General features: G+C 43.6%; 2 protein-coding genes across 2 annotated transcripts in view; one reads left to right on the top strand and one right to left on the bottom strand.

Annotated features, from left to right (window-relative positions):
- Positions 1-4,972, bottom strand: part of LOC119219626 (prolyl endopeptidase-like) — a 36,349-nt gene extending 31,377 nt beyond the window's left edge. Inside the window, exon 1 of the mRNA XM_062558490.1 lies at positions 4,798-4,972. Coding sequence (XP_062414474.1) covers positions 4,798-4,872 — 75 coding nt within the window. The 5' untranslated portion in view covers positions 4,873-4,972. The remainder of the gene's footprint in view (positions 1-4,797) is intronic.
- Positions 4,973-6,803: 1,831 nt separating this feature from the next.
- crybg2 (crystallin beta-gamma domain containing 2) overlaps positions 6,804-19,094 on the top strand; it is a 28,679-nt gene continuing 16,388 nt past the window's right edge. The window contains exons 1-4 of the mRNA XM_037474855.2: positions 6,804-7,048; positions 10,883-10,985; positions 13,972-14,127; positions 14,717-17,415. Of these exons, the coding sequence (XP_037330752.2) occupies positions 6,858-7,048; positions 10,883-10,985; positions 13,972-14,127; positions 14,717-17,415 (3,149 nt within the window). The 5' untranslated portion in view covers positions 6,804-6,857. The remainder of the gene's footprint in view (positions 7,049-10,882; positions 10,986-13,971; positions 14,128-14,716; positions 17,416-19,094) is intronic.

Here is a 19,094-nt window from a genome sequence, read left to right as displayed (position 1 = left end):
CAGCCACTAAATGTGCATTGAAATGCATGCTTTCTAACCCTTTCAATACTATAACTTTCCTCCTACTTGGTGTAAAACTACTGGTTGCGTGATATGAAACCATTACAGACATCTCATATCAAGGGAGCCAGAAACTCACGGAAGTGGAAATTCCAGCAAAAAGGCTCTTCCCATGAACTACAAAGTGACTGTACCGGTTTGTTGTGGGACTCGAACACAATGCATACGGCCATGCAACATCCTGCATGCCCCTCTATTGTTGGTAATGAACTCTAGTTCCAAGCTACATTGTTCAGCTTTTCAGGTTCTCTGTCCTTGGAAATACGGGAAATGAAACTAGCCGGTCACCACTGAAAACCAGATCTGCAGCGTGTTAAAGTATAACTTAGAACTTTAAAACACAACAAAGTACATCTTTTGGGATTTTTTAAAACTCTGGCTGAGTTTAATTAAAAGAACTGCTCTCAGGTCAGACATGTTATTTTGCGCAAAGTAACTGATTATTTCCACTAGAGCTCCTTCTTATTCAACATGATATTTGTACATTTAATTAAATCTTGCCCTCTGCTTTTCTAAAAAGAAGAAGAGTCTGAAGGGATTTACGGGCACAGCAGGCCGACCTAATCAAACATGAAACCCCAACAGATGATTTTAACACAATCATTGTCGTCTCATGACATTAACACACTTTCATCTCCAAAATCTGTATCAGAGTTATTGTCAGCATGGTTTGCTCTTTACAGTAATGATCCGGCTGTCTCCCTCTGTCTCTTAACCCCTTTCTTTTGCAGACAACTCCTCATTCTGTAGTGTTTCCTCTTCTGATCTGTGCAGTGGGGGAGAACCCCGCAGCCAACACCTACGCTCCGCTGACCAGAATCAAGGTACCTCAGACCTTTAAAATGCAGTCAAACTGCAGCGGTGACAGGAAATCCTGCACGTCTCGCAGGCCCCCAGCTGCACTGCCGGCTATGCGTTCACCCCATTGCGCAATCAAGCAATAGCTGTAGTGAGAGGCAGCGTAAAAAGGTGCTGTTATGATGAAGCACAGGATAAAACCGAAGAAAAACACTAATTATGCGGAGAGCCACGTTTGAGCACATCCTTTGGAAGATAAGGTCGTTGACTTGCACATAATAATCCACTAAGTCAAATCAATTTAATGCATTTTTATTGTCCCAGGAGGGAAATGGTGCACTAAACTCAAAAGATAACATTTGAAACAACCTGCTGTAGCGGCTGGAGTATGGGCTCAAATTAAAAAAGAAGCTGCTGTTATGTGTCTGTTGTACCGACCATAGACACTCAGCAGAGAGCAGAGCTCTGTTCTCAAATGATGTGAAGTAGCAAAAAACGGCAAATGGAAAAGACAAAGCTACGTCAACTAGAAACACGGTTAGTCAATAAACATCACGGCCCGTTGGGGTTAAGACGAGAGAGCCAACGCAACGCAGACATCCTGTTTTCAATTTCTCATTCTTCGAAAACAGACATTGTATAGTTTCCCTCAGCAATTTTTCACAGCCCCCTGAGAATCATAACAGGACATCCTTAAACCTTAAAGGTTGTCAGAAATGACAGTAGAAAACCAAACACAGCACTCACAAAATGCTCACATCTGCTTGTGTAGGGCTGCAGTCTGCCTCAGGAGTGTGATCATTATTCAAGTGGAGGCAAAAACATATTCTACGTTATCTCTTTGCAAATTCCCAATAAGTTCCTGAGATCTGCCATTAGGCCTGGTATGTTCATCATGAGGAAGTGTATCTCAAGCACATCTCACATGATGCCAACAAAAACTCCTAGCGAAGTCACTATCTCGCCTCAGGCTCAGTCACGCATGTGATTTACATGTTTCCTTCTCAGTGCTTTCTAGGGTGCAGCCTCCTGTTTTATCAGTATCGCATCATAATGATAATGTATAATACAATATACATACAATTTGTATTAATTACAGTGACCCTTAAAAGAATGAAAATATGAATAATAATCAGGATTATAAACCTGATGGAAAATATCCAATGTCTCCACAGTTTGGACCAACTTTTTCCTTGTATGGAAGTGACTGTTCACATCTACCAGCTCTGACTGGGGGATCCCCAGGTGTTCCCAGGCCAGTGCAGCGATAGAATCTCTCCACCTGGTCCTGGGTCTTCCCCGGGCCTCTCTCCAGCTGGATCTGCCTGGAACACCTCCCAAGGGAGGCGTCCAGGGGGCATCCCACCAGATGCACAAACCACCCCAACTGGCTCCTTTCAACCCAAAGGAGCAGCGGCTCTACTCTGAGCTCCTCACCCTTCTAGCTCTAAGGGAGACGCCAGCCACTCTCCTGAGGAAACCCATTTCGGCCGCTTGTACCTTTTCGGCTCAGCTCTCTTTTTGTCACAACGGTGCAGTAAAGCGAGTTCAATACCCCCCCCCGCTGCTCCGATTCTCCAGCTAAGCTGACACTCCATCTTCCCCTCACTCGTGAACAAGACCCCGAGGTACTTGAACTCCTTCACTTGGGCTAAGGACACATTCCCTACCCGGAGCAGGCAATCCATCGGTTTCCTGCTGAGAACCATGGCCTCAGAGTTGGAGGTGCTGATCCTCATCCCACCCTAACCCTAACCCCGCTTCACACAGAGTTGGAGGCCGCAGACCTAAAATTCTGCTGTGAAGTTTTAAAATATTCTTGTACGAATCAATCAACGATCAGCATTTACTCGAGGTGAATGACAAAACTGGCTTGTAACTTTAAGCCATTTATATCAATACTGTAATTAGGTAAATGTACACAATATAACTGCATACGGTTACTGCCCTAACCTGAAAATTCAGCCTACTTGGACATTAGTCAGACGTCGCGTTACACACGCAGCACGCCACACGCAGCACGCCACATGCAGCACGCCACGCGCCTTTGGGCTTAAATCTGTTTCATACACTTTAAAATAAGGACCCATTGTAGAGAGAACGAATGCGTTGGGTCTATCAGCCACAGAATCAGTAAAATGCTTCCTTTGGCCTAGAGTCCTTCCATCCATGCAGCCCACCAGCTAACCTGCAAACCTTTCAATGAGTTAGCGATTTAAAATGTGTTATTCAAATTTAAAAAATGGTATAATTATCTATATCCTTAGAAAATTACATACTGAAATGACAGTTGTTCAGTATAATATATTTAATTCAAAGATAAAATATTGCTTAGTGAAACTTCAGTTAATTACCAAAAGTAATAATTACCAGTTGTTTTATTTCAACAAAAAAGATGCCAAAGAAGTTAATGACCAAGGTGTGTGTGTGTGTGCTCATGAGGGTGAATTGTTAGAGACAAAATACTTATTTTCTGAGGTTAATGTTCAACTGGGTCTGAGTTACAAATAAATGACTGTGATTGATGATGACAAGAAAAGACCTTTAATCGTATATGTCAGCAGGGTTCATCCCTTTTATCGTTAGCTTCAGGTTGACCTCAGTGTTTGACTTTCGATTTCAGGTTGCTTTTTTACAGCAGTTAAAAGCCATATACATGGGTGTTGTGCTGTGAGTAATAGCACGAGGTGGTTATGCTGCAGCAATCAGCTAAATGGGTCTAAAGGTTTGACATACAGTACCATTTAAACGTTTGGACACGTCTTGTCTATTTAAAAAGGTAATAACTGCTGGTTTATATCACCACATTTGGTCAGTCCAACACATACAGACAAAGCACAATGAGGGCTACTATGATTCCACTTTAATGACTCTTACTATCAGAGATGATGTGGGATTCATTTTCAGTCTTGTATCTTCTCGGGAATAGCAAAGCAACCAAAGTGCACAGAGGAGCATATAAAAGGCAACTTTAGTGTTTGAATCAAGGTTCTTTTCCTTCATTCATTTGTATTTGTTTACCTGGGGGTTACTGAGTTTGGGGATAATTGCATCAGTATTTGGATGTCTTTATTAAACAAGTTGCACACACTTAAACGTACTTACTCGTTGTGCAGAAGGTTGGCGTCTTTGATTGGATCCTGCATGCTAACAGCGCCATCGTGAGGCGGAGAAAGCCACGTGCGTGTGCGCATTGATCTGTGGTAAAGTGCCCTCTCAGTGGAGCTGTGATGAGGCTGCGACTTGCGCAGCCACAAGATGTCCCCGTTCATCCACAGTGGGAATGCGCGTTGAGGTACACGCAACGAAACGACAGTATTCAAGACTGCGACGTTTAATCAAACCAGCGAGGGAGACGAGAATGAGCCAATCAGTGTAAAGCCGACCACCGAACGGTGTTTAAACTAAGAATCTAAAAAAAAAAAAACTAATTCATCTCACATTTTGAAAATCATTAATTGCAAACAACTACAGCTTAAAAATGTGTTTTTAATTTTAAACACTGAATCTTATTAATTGACAAATCAGAGGTGGGACAAAGTCATTGTTATGCAAGTCACAAGTAAGTCTCAAGTCGTTGCCCTCGAGTCCCGAGTCAAGTCGAGTCAAAAGTCAAAGCCAACAAGTCTCAAGTCGAGTCCAAAGTCTCGTTTCGAGTCATTTCAAGTCCTCTTATTAAAGTGGGGACGGGGGTGATGGTGCGCTGCCTCACAGACCTAGACTACGAAGGGAAGGGTAATGGTGGCTCGACTGTGACTGTGTTATAGTACTTTAAAACGGACGTTGACATCATGTTGGCGAGGGTTTCCATCGGAGTCTGAATCCGGGTTCAAAAATCCAGATTTTTGTAACCATGAACGAGCTGTCTCGTTGATACGGTAAAATGCTCGTGGGTTACGGTACATTCGACAAGGCGCTCAGCATTCGTTCAAAACTCACCTTTCTTTGTGCATCTTCAGGTGTCGAACAAAGTTGGACGTCGTGGCAGCTCCGTCTGGAATCTTCGACCCGCATGTTTTGCAAATAGCAACTCGTTTTTTGTCGACTACCTCGTAATTTTTCTTCGGTATCATTTTTCCAACTGGCGCGTTGTTGCGCTTCATTAGTTGTCTTGCAATGTGCCTGTTTGGATGCTGTCGAATCAGAACCAGGTGGGACTGCAGTGATTGGATGTCGTGCAGGCAGCGCGCGCTCTCTGCATACAGGTGGCGCACATTTTTTGGACAGATGCAGATAAACAGAGCCTCTCCAAATCATCACTGCATGAGGTGTATTTTATGTGGTTTAACACAAAACTACACATACAGAATTATGACATTATGTCTGGCATTATATGGCAATAAACGTTTCCTGATTCCTGATTGGCTGAATCCCACCGGTTTGAACTCGTAACTCTTCCTGCTCTCCTCGTGCACTTTGCTCTCAACTCTCCATCATTTGAGGCTGTGTTTGAAGTAAGGATGGGCATCGGGTTTTTTTTAAGATACCGGTGCCTGAAAATGTTTTTTTTATTTTTTATCCCCGAGTCATTTAAAGAAGAAAGTGAAAAATATATAACTTTTAAAACAATACTGTACATATAAATGAATAAAAAACACTTGGCTTTAAACGTTTCAACTTCAAACTATCCACAATATATGAACAACAGTATACTAGTTCAATGGCATTTGCTAAAAATATGTAACATATTGAAAAGCATATGTTAGATTGACGCTCATTGTTTGTCTCGATGTATTGACGTCATGAATGCAGCAGGTGCAACACAGAGCTGCTTTAGCTACGAGAGCATATCAATTTCTACCGTGTGACACAATTGACTAATTAAATGTTTAGTTAACGCTTTGCTTCGTCAAGCGAAGACGAAAAGAATCAAACGATCGTGTGAGGAAATGAAGTCACGTGTCTGCAGCTTAATGCGCCTTGTTGACAGCGAAAGAAACACATGACGGGCACTACTAGTCCTAAAGTGGTCCACACTGGTTCATTTTGACAGCTAGTTTAAATAACGCTATGGCAACGCTATCTGTTGCTACGGGGTAAGGTGAAGAAGAGGGGAGAAGAGAGGACAATTAAAAGTAAATGACATACACCAGGGGATTTGAAAAGAACATTTTATTCGTCAGAATAATTAGACATTAGAATCGGAAGGTGAAAAAAGATATCTTTTTAAATCTAAATTTAATAGGGCTGTTAATGACATTTTTGAGGCGAAAATCAAAATCTTTTTTGTGTATAATATTGATATATTTTTTTCACCAGTATATGAACTGATTGTCACACATTATATCACTTAGATCGGTAACTGAAATTATTAAAATGATAGATTGCTCCAAATCACGTACGGTAATAATAATAATAATCAAGCAACTTAACTCCAAGCATCTGAGTCCCTTTACAAAAGTTGCTAAAAGTGCCAAATATTTTTTTTTAAATAGCTAAATTTGTCGCTATAGGTCCTGTTTGAAATTTAAAAAAGTTGCCAGGGTCTGGGAAATTGTTGAATCTAGCAACAAAGTAGCTGTGATGGCACCACTGAATATAGCCGTGTCACGTCACGTGAAACTGTTGACAAATTGTGTCACACAGATGAGGCCCGGAAGATGCAACTGATAAAGACTGATAAAGTTTATCTACCACTACAAAATAAAACACGCTTTGCTACTTGAAGAAAGCCACTGACCAATTAGGTCACTCGATCGATGTTATCGATCGCCCGGTAGTTCACGGCAGTGATCGACAAGCTGTTCTCGTGGGCTTCCGGCGACTTGGGTGGAGCTTATAGTGGGCGCGTCAACACCTGAGCTCTGCACGTCGCACAGAGAGAGACTGCAGGAGCAGCTTGTATCTGTCAACAGGTGACATACGGGCAGTGTTTTCCCACGCCGCGACTGTTTTCATCAGCTCTTAATGAACTGATCATCTTTGGGGGGGGGGAAGGGCTTTTGGTCGCGCGCATCCGTCCCGCTGCGCCTCCAGGTGACATCACGCGCCGTGTGGAGATGGCGAAGAGCTCATCCAGACGCTCCCTGAAAAGTTTCTTCTCCAGGAGCGAAGTCAGCCTGGACAAAGCCGTGGAAAAGGACGAGCATGACGGAGAGAAGAGGAAGTTTAAATTCTTGAAGTTGAAAAAAAAGACCAAGAATGACGTCGTCGCAGTGACGGCGGCCAGTGAGATCCAGGAATCGGTCAGGTATGCTTGCAGAATGTCGGGGATTTGCAGTAGCCAGTGTCTTGTGAAGCTTTAAAGAGCACTTTACTGTCTGAGGTGGCAGTCTGTGTTGTTGTACACTGCTGTTAGACACACTGTGGGTCTGGGGGAGAAGTTTTGAAATTGTTCTGCATGCTTTTTTTGAATGGGACACGCCCTGGGAAGTTAAGTTATTTTTTCATCCTACAGTTTGCTGTCCAGCAGTCAGTGTGGAAATAAATGAGGTTAATGAGGGTCTATTTCCTTTACCATAGCACGTCCATTTCTTTAGAATTACCATGCCTCTGAAAACGATTGCGTTTGTGCAGATTTCTGTTAAAAACGGGACTACGACTACGACACAATCAGCAAAAAAGGTGTCAACGCACACACAGGCGAGGGGCTGGTTGGGCCACTATTCCCATGCCCAGAAAATGTAATCATGGTGTTTGTGTGGTGGTAGAGCAGACTCCGTGACAGTTTGTGTTTGCACAGGGACGAAGATGAACGATGGGCTGACACTGTGAGGTCCGCCTTGGCACACAAGAGCTGCACACAGGGATTACACAAGGGTTACGTTTGATAGTGCATTCAGTTAAAACCAAGCCAAGCGTCAAAGCGCTATTGTATTCCCTCTGATGACAATGAGTCCATTCCTAATTGTTCACATCAAAGATGAAGAGTTAAATCCAGACATAACTGAATCTGAAGGAATAGGTTTTAATCCATGTCCAGGGGGGTTTCAGGGTTAAAGGTGGATATCTTGTCGTTATTTATTCTGTTTTGACAACATAGCATTTCACACAGTTCAAGGGGATGTCAAAGTCGTATTGGACTCATTTTAAAACATAACACTGTGTTGTAAAATGATGGAAGAAGTTGCCTTTTAAAAACACACCCTGTGGTCTGGCGCGCGTTGTTGGGCTTCAGAGTAGTTGTGGACCTAAAGTGGTTCTGTGTAGACAAACCTGCTGCTCCACATGCCTGCTGCATCATCACGGTGTCAGGGACACATTTGCAACATATTAGTCACATTTAACTTTGCTGTTGTTAAATATCTGAGATTATTTAGGTGGTAGGTCACTAGGTGCAGGAAGTGAGTGGGCTGCACGCAACAATGTGATCATCAATCAATTTGAATGAAGCCGAATGATCTGTTCTTATATCGAAGTCGACAAATGCGTTGCAACATCATAGGGCTCAAATTATGTTGCGGTGCAGTACAGTTAACGTTTTGCTTTTCTTCACTCTTGTGTGGTTTGTATTGATGGGCCAGGTCAATTACAATCGTTCATGGAGCTGGTCCCAGTGAAATTATAGATGGCTTTGTCAGTTAAATCCATTGTGGGCTTCAAGTAGTTAATACACTCCGCTCTGCATCCGCCAAGCGGCTTGTTCCTCCCTCACTGAGAGAAAAGCACTCGGCGAGATGGCGACTCTTTGATATCCTGCTCCCAGATGGTGGAATGAGCTCTCTGAGGAGATCAGGACCACAGAGAGCCTCTACATCTTCCACCCAAAACTCAAGACATACCTCTTTAGACTCTACCTTGACTAAAACACTAGCAAACCGTTGCTTTGCTTCTGTGTTGCTGGTCCAGTCTGTTCATCCAAACGGGAGACGCACAGACCATCCTCTATCTATACCATGTTCATTTCAACTAATTATCTTGCGCAATTCACCACAGTGTAATAGGCAGCATCACTGGGAATAAACAAATCACTGTGACAATGAGTCCCGGCATCAGCTGTGTGCTATGAACAATAAAGATATTGTGAAATAAACTTAACTACGTCCCCTTTGGGCAATGGCAGTTGTGTGATGGTCATAGTACATGTGGGAATACGGCGGGATGCTTTTAAATGAAGTTGCATTTATGGCCCAATTAGAATGCCATTGTTTGGCTAACCAGCCATGACATCCTCTTACTAAACACACTGTAACAAAGAGTAGGATGACATAATGATGTCGGTCGTCTTCCTGCGATCTAGCTTACACATGTCTGACAAGGTGGAGTGTGGCATCATGCCTAAACGTACACACAAAGGTTAACAAAGACTGATGTAGTTCAAATGTGAACATCAACAGGATTTTAGGACGAAATAGTCCGGGGCGGGGCGGGGAGGGGGGGGGGGGGGGTTATGGCTACATGGATACCAGCTGCCTCTGGACAGTAAAAAGTGAGCGCTCCGGTAGGCTTAGCTTAGCATAAGGACTGGAGATGGGGAAGCACTGTTCTGTTAGTACAGAGCACGGCTAGCTGTTTTCATTCTTCATCCTAAGCCAACAAGCAGCTTCTGTAACTCCGTCCACATATTCTACTTTATACTTGATGCAATTAAACCTCTTTGAATAGTTCTTTACATAAACAAGGTGGTGGGATGTAGTTTGGCCGTGTGCCAGTTCAGATATAGATGCAAATGTATAATTCACCCTGCTGCAGGCCTGACTTTATCCATCCCTTTCTCTTCTTTTTATCAGTCTCGTTCTTATTCAAACAAGTGTTCCCACTTTTACTTCACAGCCAGAGAGACCGTATAGAAGGCAGTTACACCCCTTTGAAATTCATCCAAATTCAAAATTCCTCTTTCAGAATGTCAAGTGTTTATGGTGCAAGTTCCTTCTGTTGTGACAAACATTGAATTATGAATCATCTTTTCCCACTTTGAAATATTCTTTTCTGACCTGAAAGCAGCTCATTTCTCTCTCACACATTCCAGCTGTAAAGGACTTGCCTGATGGGGCGAGCAGCTGTAGGCCTAGCATGTCCAAAAGAGGAATGCGCCACTTTTGCAAGCTTTTTAAATTCCAGAAGTTTGTGTATTCGTCGGTCCGTTTTGTGTATTTGCAAGTATTTGTGTGTCATATTAGATAAAAGATTCCTTTCAAACAAGGAAGAGCATGAGCTGTTCTCACCTACATGTTTACAGCTCCCCTTTCCTTCTTCACTTTAGCAAATGACGTGAATGTTTGTGGTGTGCAGACGTGTGAATGTGCACGGGTTTATCACACTGGTCCATAAATTGTGGACCTGCTAGAAATGTTTGCTCATCCAGTTGTGCAAAGTAAAACTGCTTCTGTGTTCGAAGCGACCTTTGTTTCGTTTGTTTGATGTGATGACAGCTCACAATTATTTATAGCGCTTCTCTGCTGACTTTTAAGCCTCACACAGAAAGTTAAATTACTTGCTTAAAAGAGAGTAAGAGTAAAAGTCCTATTAAACATGGAGCGCTGTTCCAAGAAACGCACACTTAGTGTCTGCTCAGCCGGTTCTATTCAACATTCCCTAAGCAATGGTTCATTACTTTAGATTGTCATCCAGTAAAAGCAAATCGTTTAACGCCACAGCTTATACTGGTTTAAAAAAGCATAACCTGTATGTAAATGTTTTAGTATACTGTACCGCACACTAACACACTTTGACATTAGCTTTGGGCCCCCTTTAGGTTTCTTTAGGTCCCTCCCGAGAATGAATCTGTGTTGAGTAAATGTATATATAATATGTGTAATGAAGCTTATCGCTTGACCTTTTAAGAAAACAATGCACAGTACAGGTGCAGTAACAGCTGATGTGTTGGGGCTATTAAAGTGAGGTCTTCTCAAACTGTTAATGCCATCCTTCTAAAAGAAACACAAAAGAGGAAAAAAGGGAAAAAAAGAATATAGCTAGACTATTTCACATTTAAGGGTATAAGTATTTATGGTGTGCTTAAATACATTAAATGATCTCCTTCAATCTTCATGAAATGCCTTCTCAGAAGAGCTGTAACAGTTTAAAAGGGTTTTGGTCAGTCAAAACTTTCCTAATTTGTTATTTTTAACTGTGTACTTCTCAGTGCTGCTGAGCCCAGTGACACTTCTAAGGATGCAGAGGCCTGGGATAAAGATATTACATCAGACAACAGGAGTTCTATCTATGGCACCACATCAAGGTCAAAGGTCAGTCAAGCTGTTTGCCATGTTGACTCTTTCTTACAGGTAGCTGTCAAAAAATACATTTCTGACTGGATCAGGTCATATATATATACGTATATATAGTATAGCATTTAAGTCCACAGTACCTACTGGAGAGTAAAGCTTAAAATAAAACAAGGGAACTAACCCAGCAACCTATTTGCAAAAATAAGTTATATTTTACTAGATTATTCTTTTTACCATTTTAAAGGAGACAATTGGTCTGCAGTTTGTCTAAATTTAGAAGGCCTATGGTCGACAATCTGTAGGTGATTGCAGGAGCCGTCCCTTTTTTGAGTCATCCTGAGGATCAGCATTCCTTTATAAAATATGTCCCGTAAATGCTCAAGGCCATTATGACCACAGCTTTAATGAGTACAAATATGTTGACTGTTTAGTCTAGGGTGTAAATAAAAAGATGCCAAATGCCATTCTTGTTACCAGTAATAAAACTTACTGCATTAAATCTAATTTTCTCATTAGAGCTCTCTGCCATCACAGTTTGTGTTAGAAAAAGTCCCTTCAAAATAAAATCACATGAATTTTTTTTATATTTCTTTTTTATTTTCCCATGCAACGGCCCGCGACCCACTTAAAACGGCCCACCACTTGAGAACCACTGTTCTAGATATTACAAAACACACTTTAAATACTGAATGTGGACGCAAAAAAAACGTCTTTTATAATTCAGCGTTGGGTGTAGATGGAAGAACAGGCCTGTAGGTTCTTGTCCAAACAAGAATATCCTTCAGGGTAACCCTTGGTGAGATAGTTGATAGTTGCGGGGGGGGGGGGGTTCAACGGTAGGTGCATTCCACCCTGCGGGGTTCTCCCTCCGGGTCGTGCTGATACGATGATGCACACAAACATTCCCACGTGATCAGATCACATGTGTTGCTGTGGTGACAGCGTAGGGGTCAGTAGGAAAAGGAAAATAAAACACCAAGGTATCGCTTACAAGTGCCTTCATCCTTTCACGTGTTGATTGTAAATAGAAAAAAAAAATGGAGGATCATGACCTCCACACAAAGCAGGTCACAGGACATTATACTCTGTAATACACACAATCAATGTTTGCTGGTCTTGTTCCCCATGTATGACAGCAGTAGAGATGACACACATGAGTTACACAGGAGAAATGCACAGAATGTTTGTTCCCTCCACTAGAGGGCAGACTCTGCTGAAACAAAGTAATCTCACTCTTATGTTTGGCAAATTCTGTTTACAAAGCAGCGGGAGGGAGGAGGAAGTTCATCTCCTAATTTCTAAAGTGGATAGTGAACATATGATAAAGACTTTATGAAAAAGGGCATCATAAGGCACATCAAGTGCGTGGGTTTTATCCCCGATGGACGAAAGCATAAGATACCGTATATAAAGTTAGCAATATAGGAGGAAACCTTTTGAAGGCCTGGGTGTCATTTAAAGGGTTTTGGATTGTGGATCAAGTTCCTCCCATTAAAGTGATTGACATTATAAAACACGTGATGGACACAAAATACAAGCTAACAAATCTTTTTTACCATTGTATTGACAAAGGTTTTTAATTTTATAATTGCTCATCAGCCTGTTTGTTACACTGTCACAAGTGTTATGGAAGTTTCCATTCATAATTTTACTTTCTGTTTATTGGTACGTGTTTGCGTCAGGCCACCTGACAGCTGTTGTTCTTTTTTGTCAACTTTTCTTTTGTGCAAAAAAAAAAGATTTAATTGCATTTATTGATCATCATTTGATTGACTCCTTATACAGTGAGATTCAAAAGTTTGGACACATTTTCTCATTCAATTCAATGAGAAAGTGTATTTCATTCAATGCTTTTAAAAGTCTCCTCTCAAATGCAACCATAAAATTCTTAATACTACGACCGGTAGGTAATGTAAGTAAGATATTCACTTTGATCAATCATTCCATCTTATTTAGTTTTTCCATGCTTACAGTATACACAAACACTTTTACATGGCTTTACATGCGTCATGCACAACACCCCCCCGACCCCCCCCTCCCCTTCCACACACACACACACACACTCAGGTGAGACTCCACAGTTGTTGCTTTTGCTTCATATTCTTTGGAAACACTTCATCACAGGAAGAATTTTGACAGGCACACCCAGCTACAAGCGGGCTGATGGCAGCCGTGTGTTCCCTTCACCTTTGTTGTTGCGGCTCAACAAATCCCGCACACACAATTCGATAGAACAGTATCAGCTCCATCTCACCTCGGAGGCAGCACGCCTTTTTATCTTATCTGACAAGGGTGTCATAACTAGGAGCTCACGCGGGATTCTTTCCAACCATCTCATGCTTATCTTATTATTTCAAATTATTATTATTTAGAGACATTTTTGTAACAGTAATGGCACACTGCCATGGTTGTGCCTTTTAAAGTCCATGAACCCAAACTAAGAGGTCACAATTATTCAGTGATGAACTGACTCTCACTTACTGCATGTTACCTGCCTTGTGTCTATCTACGTTAGTTACAAGATTTTTAACAGTTTACTGGATTAAATGGAAAAGGACAGGACGTCTCTACCAGGTTTACTAGATCGTGTTCTACTAGTCTAATTTTTCTTCTGGGTGGAGTAGCTTCTAAATGCTTGGAATGAAGTTAGGGTGTCAACTCTTTTACTTATTGTACAATATCCTCATTCTTGCCACTGAACGAAGCAGCTGTGAAAGTTTCATATCTTGCCAAGGGTTTAAATTGTCAGCTGTTTTCGGTATAAAAGAAAGCGTTTTTTCCATTTCTGTGTTAATCAATAAAACATCAAACTCACAATTACCAATCAGTATATCGAATTTTGGTTCAGGTTATCCTGTACATATGGCAGGGATTTAAAGACTGAAGAGCGGAAAATAAAAACAAAGTCCATAGATGGATGTTAGAAACCTGTCATGCTTCCTGTTTTGTATTTCTTATTCCCTCTCACCCTGTTTCACATCCCATCTCTCCCTCTTCCTGTCAGGGAAAAGAATTCAGCTACTCGGAGATGGATCTCCGTAAACCAAAGAGGTTTGCCACCTTCACCTTTGGTCTGAGAAGGAGTAAGAAGAATGATAAAGCAAGTGTCTCCAAGAGCACTTATGGCCTTCACAGTGCTGGGATTGAAGAGCAAAAGGAGGTAACTCTCGCTTTCTTCAGTGTTTCTCAAATTCAAAAAGCTATGGTGAGTTTGATCTAACAATAATTTCAAATTGACATTTAAAATTTAATTCCACAGTGATGAAGGATTTGTCATTGCCCCAAATCCGCAGCAACCTTTAGGCTTCACTTTATGTGTGTTTCAGCTCATTGTTCATCTCTCTGGCCACAACGTTACTGTTTTAGTTTGCAGGTATAATAAGCAGCTGTTATCTATGAAAAAACCAAACCACTCCCAGTATGCAAACTACTCAGCATCAAACATTGGAAAAATGCATAGTTAGCGGCCAGCTGAACGTAGTCAGAATTCCTCTTAAGAATTATCAAGACCAAAAACACTTAAGTTCCCCCAAAAACATGGAATGGCTACTCAACCTGAGTTTATGAAATATATATTTCTAGAACCTGTTCCTTTCCCTAAAAGCTGATGTAACCAGACAGTTACTGCAGGTTTAAAGATAAGACTATTACTATATGCATGATGCTTGGCCCTGTGGTTCCACTGCATTAATAAACTAAGAAAACTGATCCTCCATATCGACAAACTTCTGTAAATGATCTCTCCACAGACTCCTCCGATAGAATTGGATCAGGCCAAGACGATTTTCAGCCTGTCTCAACCAGAGCTTGACACCATCGATACATTTGACGTCCCCTCTCCTCGCCCTGTAGCCACATTTGACGTCCCCTCTCCTCCCCCTGTAGCCACATTTGACGTCCCCTCTCCTCCCCCTGTAGCCACATTTGACGTCCCCTCTCCTCCCCCTGTAGCCACATTTGACGTCCCCTCTCCTCCCCCTGTAGCCACATTTGACGTCCCCTCTCCTCCCCCTGTAGCCACATTTGACGTCCCCTGTCCTCCCCCTGTAGCCACATTTGACGTCCCCTCTCCTCCCCCTGTAGCCACAGGTCTATCAGGGTCACATGTTACTTGCCCTATCAAAGCGCAGCCCCCTGTCGCCCCAAGCGTCCGTCCAGAGGAGCGTCCGACCGCTGTCTCCCGTACGTTCGACGTACACGTGGAGCCGCAGAAAGCACCGGTTGCCTTCATCCCTGAGCTGAAGCTTCGTAACCTGGACTCGCCAGAGGAGAAACCGGATTATAGCTCCACTCCGTCAGCTCCAACAGAACCCCGCCCCGCTGTGGACAACCAGACGGCACCCAGCCTTCCAGCTAGCCCGCAAACAACCGCGCTTGAGCCCCCGGACCCTGAGGCAGCACTGGTTAACCCCGCCGCCACAACCAACGGCCCGTTTGAAAACCACCTTCTCCAGCAGTCTCACACAAACGCAGGAATCTCTCTCACTGAATCTACCACAGTCCCGTTGTCACATCGCCGACCCGACAGCCCCGACCCAGCTGGCGGTATGAGTCCGAGTGGTGAACGGTGTCTGGCAAGAGCAGACTCCAAAATTGACACCGCGGTGACACAGCCGACCCGTCTTCCTCACGCCGACTACCCTGCTCCTCCTGACCCGGACTCTGCACGCACCCGTCAGGAAGACCCAACTCCTAGTGCGGAGAGGTCCGCTCCACTGACCCAAACCGCTGCCGTTGGCGCTTCGCCTGTCAGACCGGAAGCCGTGTATGGCGCGTTGTACGCGTCGCTTTTCCCTCAGGGCTTTAGCTCGGGCCTAGTGCCGTCCCTCTCAAACCCACCGCCTCAGATCATGACCGGGATGAGGCCTCTGACAAACGAAACGGAACCGTTCATGGTTAAAACCCTTAATGATTGTCAAACTAATGTTGACTTTGACTCTGCTTCTCGCAGAGTGGATGATGCTGTTGCTGGTTATACTAACGTTAAAACCACCTTCAGCGAGGGAAAGGGGATTTATTCTAGCCAGAGTTCCGGATTAAGCTCTTACCAAACATCTAGTGCTTATGAGACCCAAAGAGACCCGGGTGATTACAGTAGATGTCTACCTTCCTCTCTAAACACAGGTTCTGAACCAGCTGATACTAGCTCCCTTTCGGAGGTGAAATCGGACAATGCATGGTCAGTCCTCGCGGTTCAGCGCTCTACCCCTCCCGCCTCCGACTATGGAACAATCCAAGGGGGAGACGCTCGGGTTACTCACTCCAAACGGAGAGCGATCCTCATCAAAGAGTTGGTCACAGACGAGGCGAGCGCCGAGCCCGTCTCTCCCTCTCCCATGCCGGAAAAAATGAGCGCAGCAAGGCGCCTCGAGGTCAGGATCGAAACAAGTGAGACCTATTTTACTACTTCGGGGCAGACCGATGGGTCAGAAGGGTTCTTAAGTCCAGCATATTTGAGCGTTGGATCGGAAGAGGGCAGCGCGGGGGAGGTCTACTACAGCGCGGAGGAGGACAACGGAATGGATGAGGACGGCTCACCGGATGAAAGGGCGGAAAGACGCGGGGCAGACGGGGGGAAAGAGGCCGCCCGGCGTGAGGAGTTACCACAGCAGGGACCGATTGCAGATAGACGGGTGGAAAAGAGAGAAGATGGAGAATTTCAAGAGGTTACAGTAAAAATGCCAAATGAGGGAGTCGCACTGGCCAGTAAAGAAGAGAAAGAGGATGCCTATAGCCAATTAGAAATTGAGGAAAAACTTGGAGGTTGGAGTTCAGAGACTCTGGTGCAGCACATTAAAACAACAGAGTTTGTTGTTGGCAGTGATGCAGAGAGTCGGGAGAAAGAAGTAGCAGCCCCGGTGTTGCCACAGGTGAGGGATGAGGGGGAGTTACCTGCACCACCGGTTCAGCAGGTGGACACGCCGATGGCATGCGACTTTGCTCCACCCTGCAGTGAGCGGGAGGAGGGGTCGGGGGGAAACCCGACCGGGGAGCTGGAAGCGGTAGACCACCCTGATGGCGAAACGCAACTCCCGATCCAGGAGATCCCCTGCCGGGGTCACAGAACCCCCCTGAGCCCTGAGTGCACAAACGTCGCCGCGTGCAGCACACCCGGGTCAGGTGACGCAGAGGAGCGAGTTCCACTGACTGCAGTCGCAGCTCAGACAGGCCAAGTGAGCAAAGAAGCCTATAAAACTGGCAGCAACACCCCGGTTCGTGCAGTCACAGATACCTCTGCTGGAGGAGAGCCAGATGCCACAGGGCTTGATCGTGATAGTGGCACGCTGAGTCGCGAGTGGGTGGATACGATTACTCAGAGCGCAGGCAGGCTCACAGCGGCGCGGGAACAGGTGACAGTCCATGCTGACGCTCGCCGTCCTGATTCGGAGGCGTCGGGGACGCCGTCAGCGAGACGTCCGTCAGAAGAGCAACCCGACCCGACTCCGAGGTAAGAGGAGAGGGCGTTCTGACGATGAACACAAATCACATTTGTAATTGGTCTAACAGGCGTCAGCTCAGTGTGTAAATTCTTGTTTGCTATTGAAAGATTTATATTTTAGGTGGCGTAATGAGACGCGGGTTATGGGAGAGAGTTATTTTACAAGTTGTCATTTACCTACATTTTCTGTAGCTTCTGTTATGAGAGGTGGCCTGAGGGGGACTCGTGAGTGAGCATTAACTTGTTATCTGCATGACTATAGAATATATGAAAAAAAGTTTGCTTTTTCTAAACGAGGAAATTCCCTTTATCATCTGATCTGACTGAGTGAGTTCAACAACAGCAATGTCTACGTGTGATTTTACCACAAGAGATAAAAGATTCACTGTCGCATCACCTGTCAGAAACCACAGTTCAAAGTTAAAGTTTTAATTCATAGGAAATTCATTTTCTGTCTAATCAATTAACCACGTAGGTTATAAATATCAGAAATCAGTGAGAGATTTAATATCAAGTTCCTCCGTGGAGAAAGGGACATTACCATTCAATTCACCGATTAAACTATGAACTATTTCTGCTCTCATCACAATGCGTAAAACACTTCAAACCTCCATGTTGCACCTGGATGCTATTAACATGACTCACTAATTTATCGTTAGTGACATGAATTCAAGTCACCCTCATCTGGTTGTCTCCACATTAAGAAGAAGAAGAAAAAAAAACCTTTCAAGCAAATCGCTCCTTTGGTTATTTCTTACAGGATTTATTTGGTAAAAGTGCCACTCAAAAGCCTCCCGTCAATGTGTATCATGTAGAAAGTATAATTGGTCAATTGAGCAGTACGCATGAACAGATTTAAGCACGTATTGCAGTACTGCATAATTTCCACATCTCACCTCATCTTAATATTTGCTTCATGCTTTGTTTTTCTAGTGCCACACAGCACACTTCCATGGGTGTAATTATCACAGTAAATGTTTACAACCTACTTAATAGGTCATGATTTACTTTTGAGGTCATGATCCACCATGGCTTCGTTTTCGTCTTTCTTCCAGATGAAAATCTGAAGATTTCTCTAATGGGGTTTTCCCAGGAATCTGTGTTAAGTAATATTTAATTTAGCCCACAGCTCACAGCACCGCTCCCTTCCTCTACTCGCCATATGAAGGAATCCTGTGACTTTTGATTCATCACTTCATCTACGCTGTTCAGATGGACAGTCTGTACGTGAGGCTGCAGAAGTCAAATAGAATTTATTCATTTTCAATCACAAGGTGGCGGCAAAGACGTGTATTTCACAAGTAAACGCATATCAATTTTAAATAAAGAGCAAATTAGAAAAAAAATGTTTTGTCGAGCGCCGACATATATATATATAATATATATACACACACAGGATTTGTTTGTTGTTTAGTTTTTAAATGACTAATGTGTGATAGAAATGCAGAGGAGGGATTATGTGGAGCTATAAGCCGCTCAAGTGAAGGAAAGGTATTTCTTAGTGTCCACTAACTTGAACACATCCAACGCTCTGGTGAACAAGGCTGCTGATGCTTATTGAAAGATGAGTTATTTGGCCTGCCCCACCTGTCCCGTTCTTCTGCAATGTTGTCACGACTGTAACGCTGGGTACAGATGAAGTGACTTATGACCCACCCTCCTGAAGAATGTGGAGTGAAAAAGAAAAA

The sequence above is a fragment of the Pungitius pungitius genome, chromosome 17, assembly GCF_949316345.1.
Source record: "Pungitius pungitius chromosome 17, fPunPun2.1, whole genome shotgun sequence".
NCBI classification, from domain to species: domain Eukaryota; kingdom Metazoa; phylum Chordata; class Actinopteri; order Perciformes; family Gasterosteidae; genus Pungitius; species Pungitius pungitius.
The sequence above is the reverse complement of the archived record's forward strand: the minus strand, read 5'-3'. Positions and strand labels throughout refer to the sequence as shown.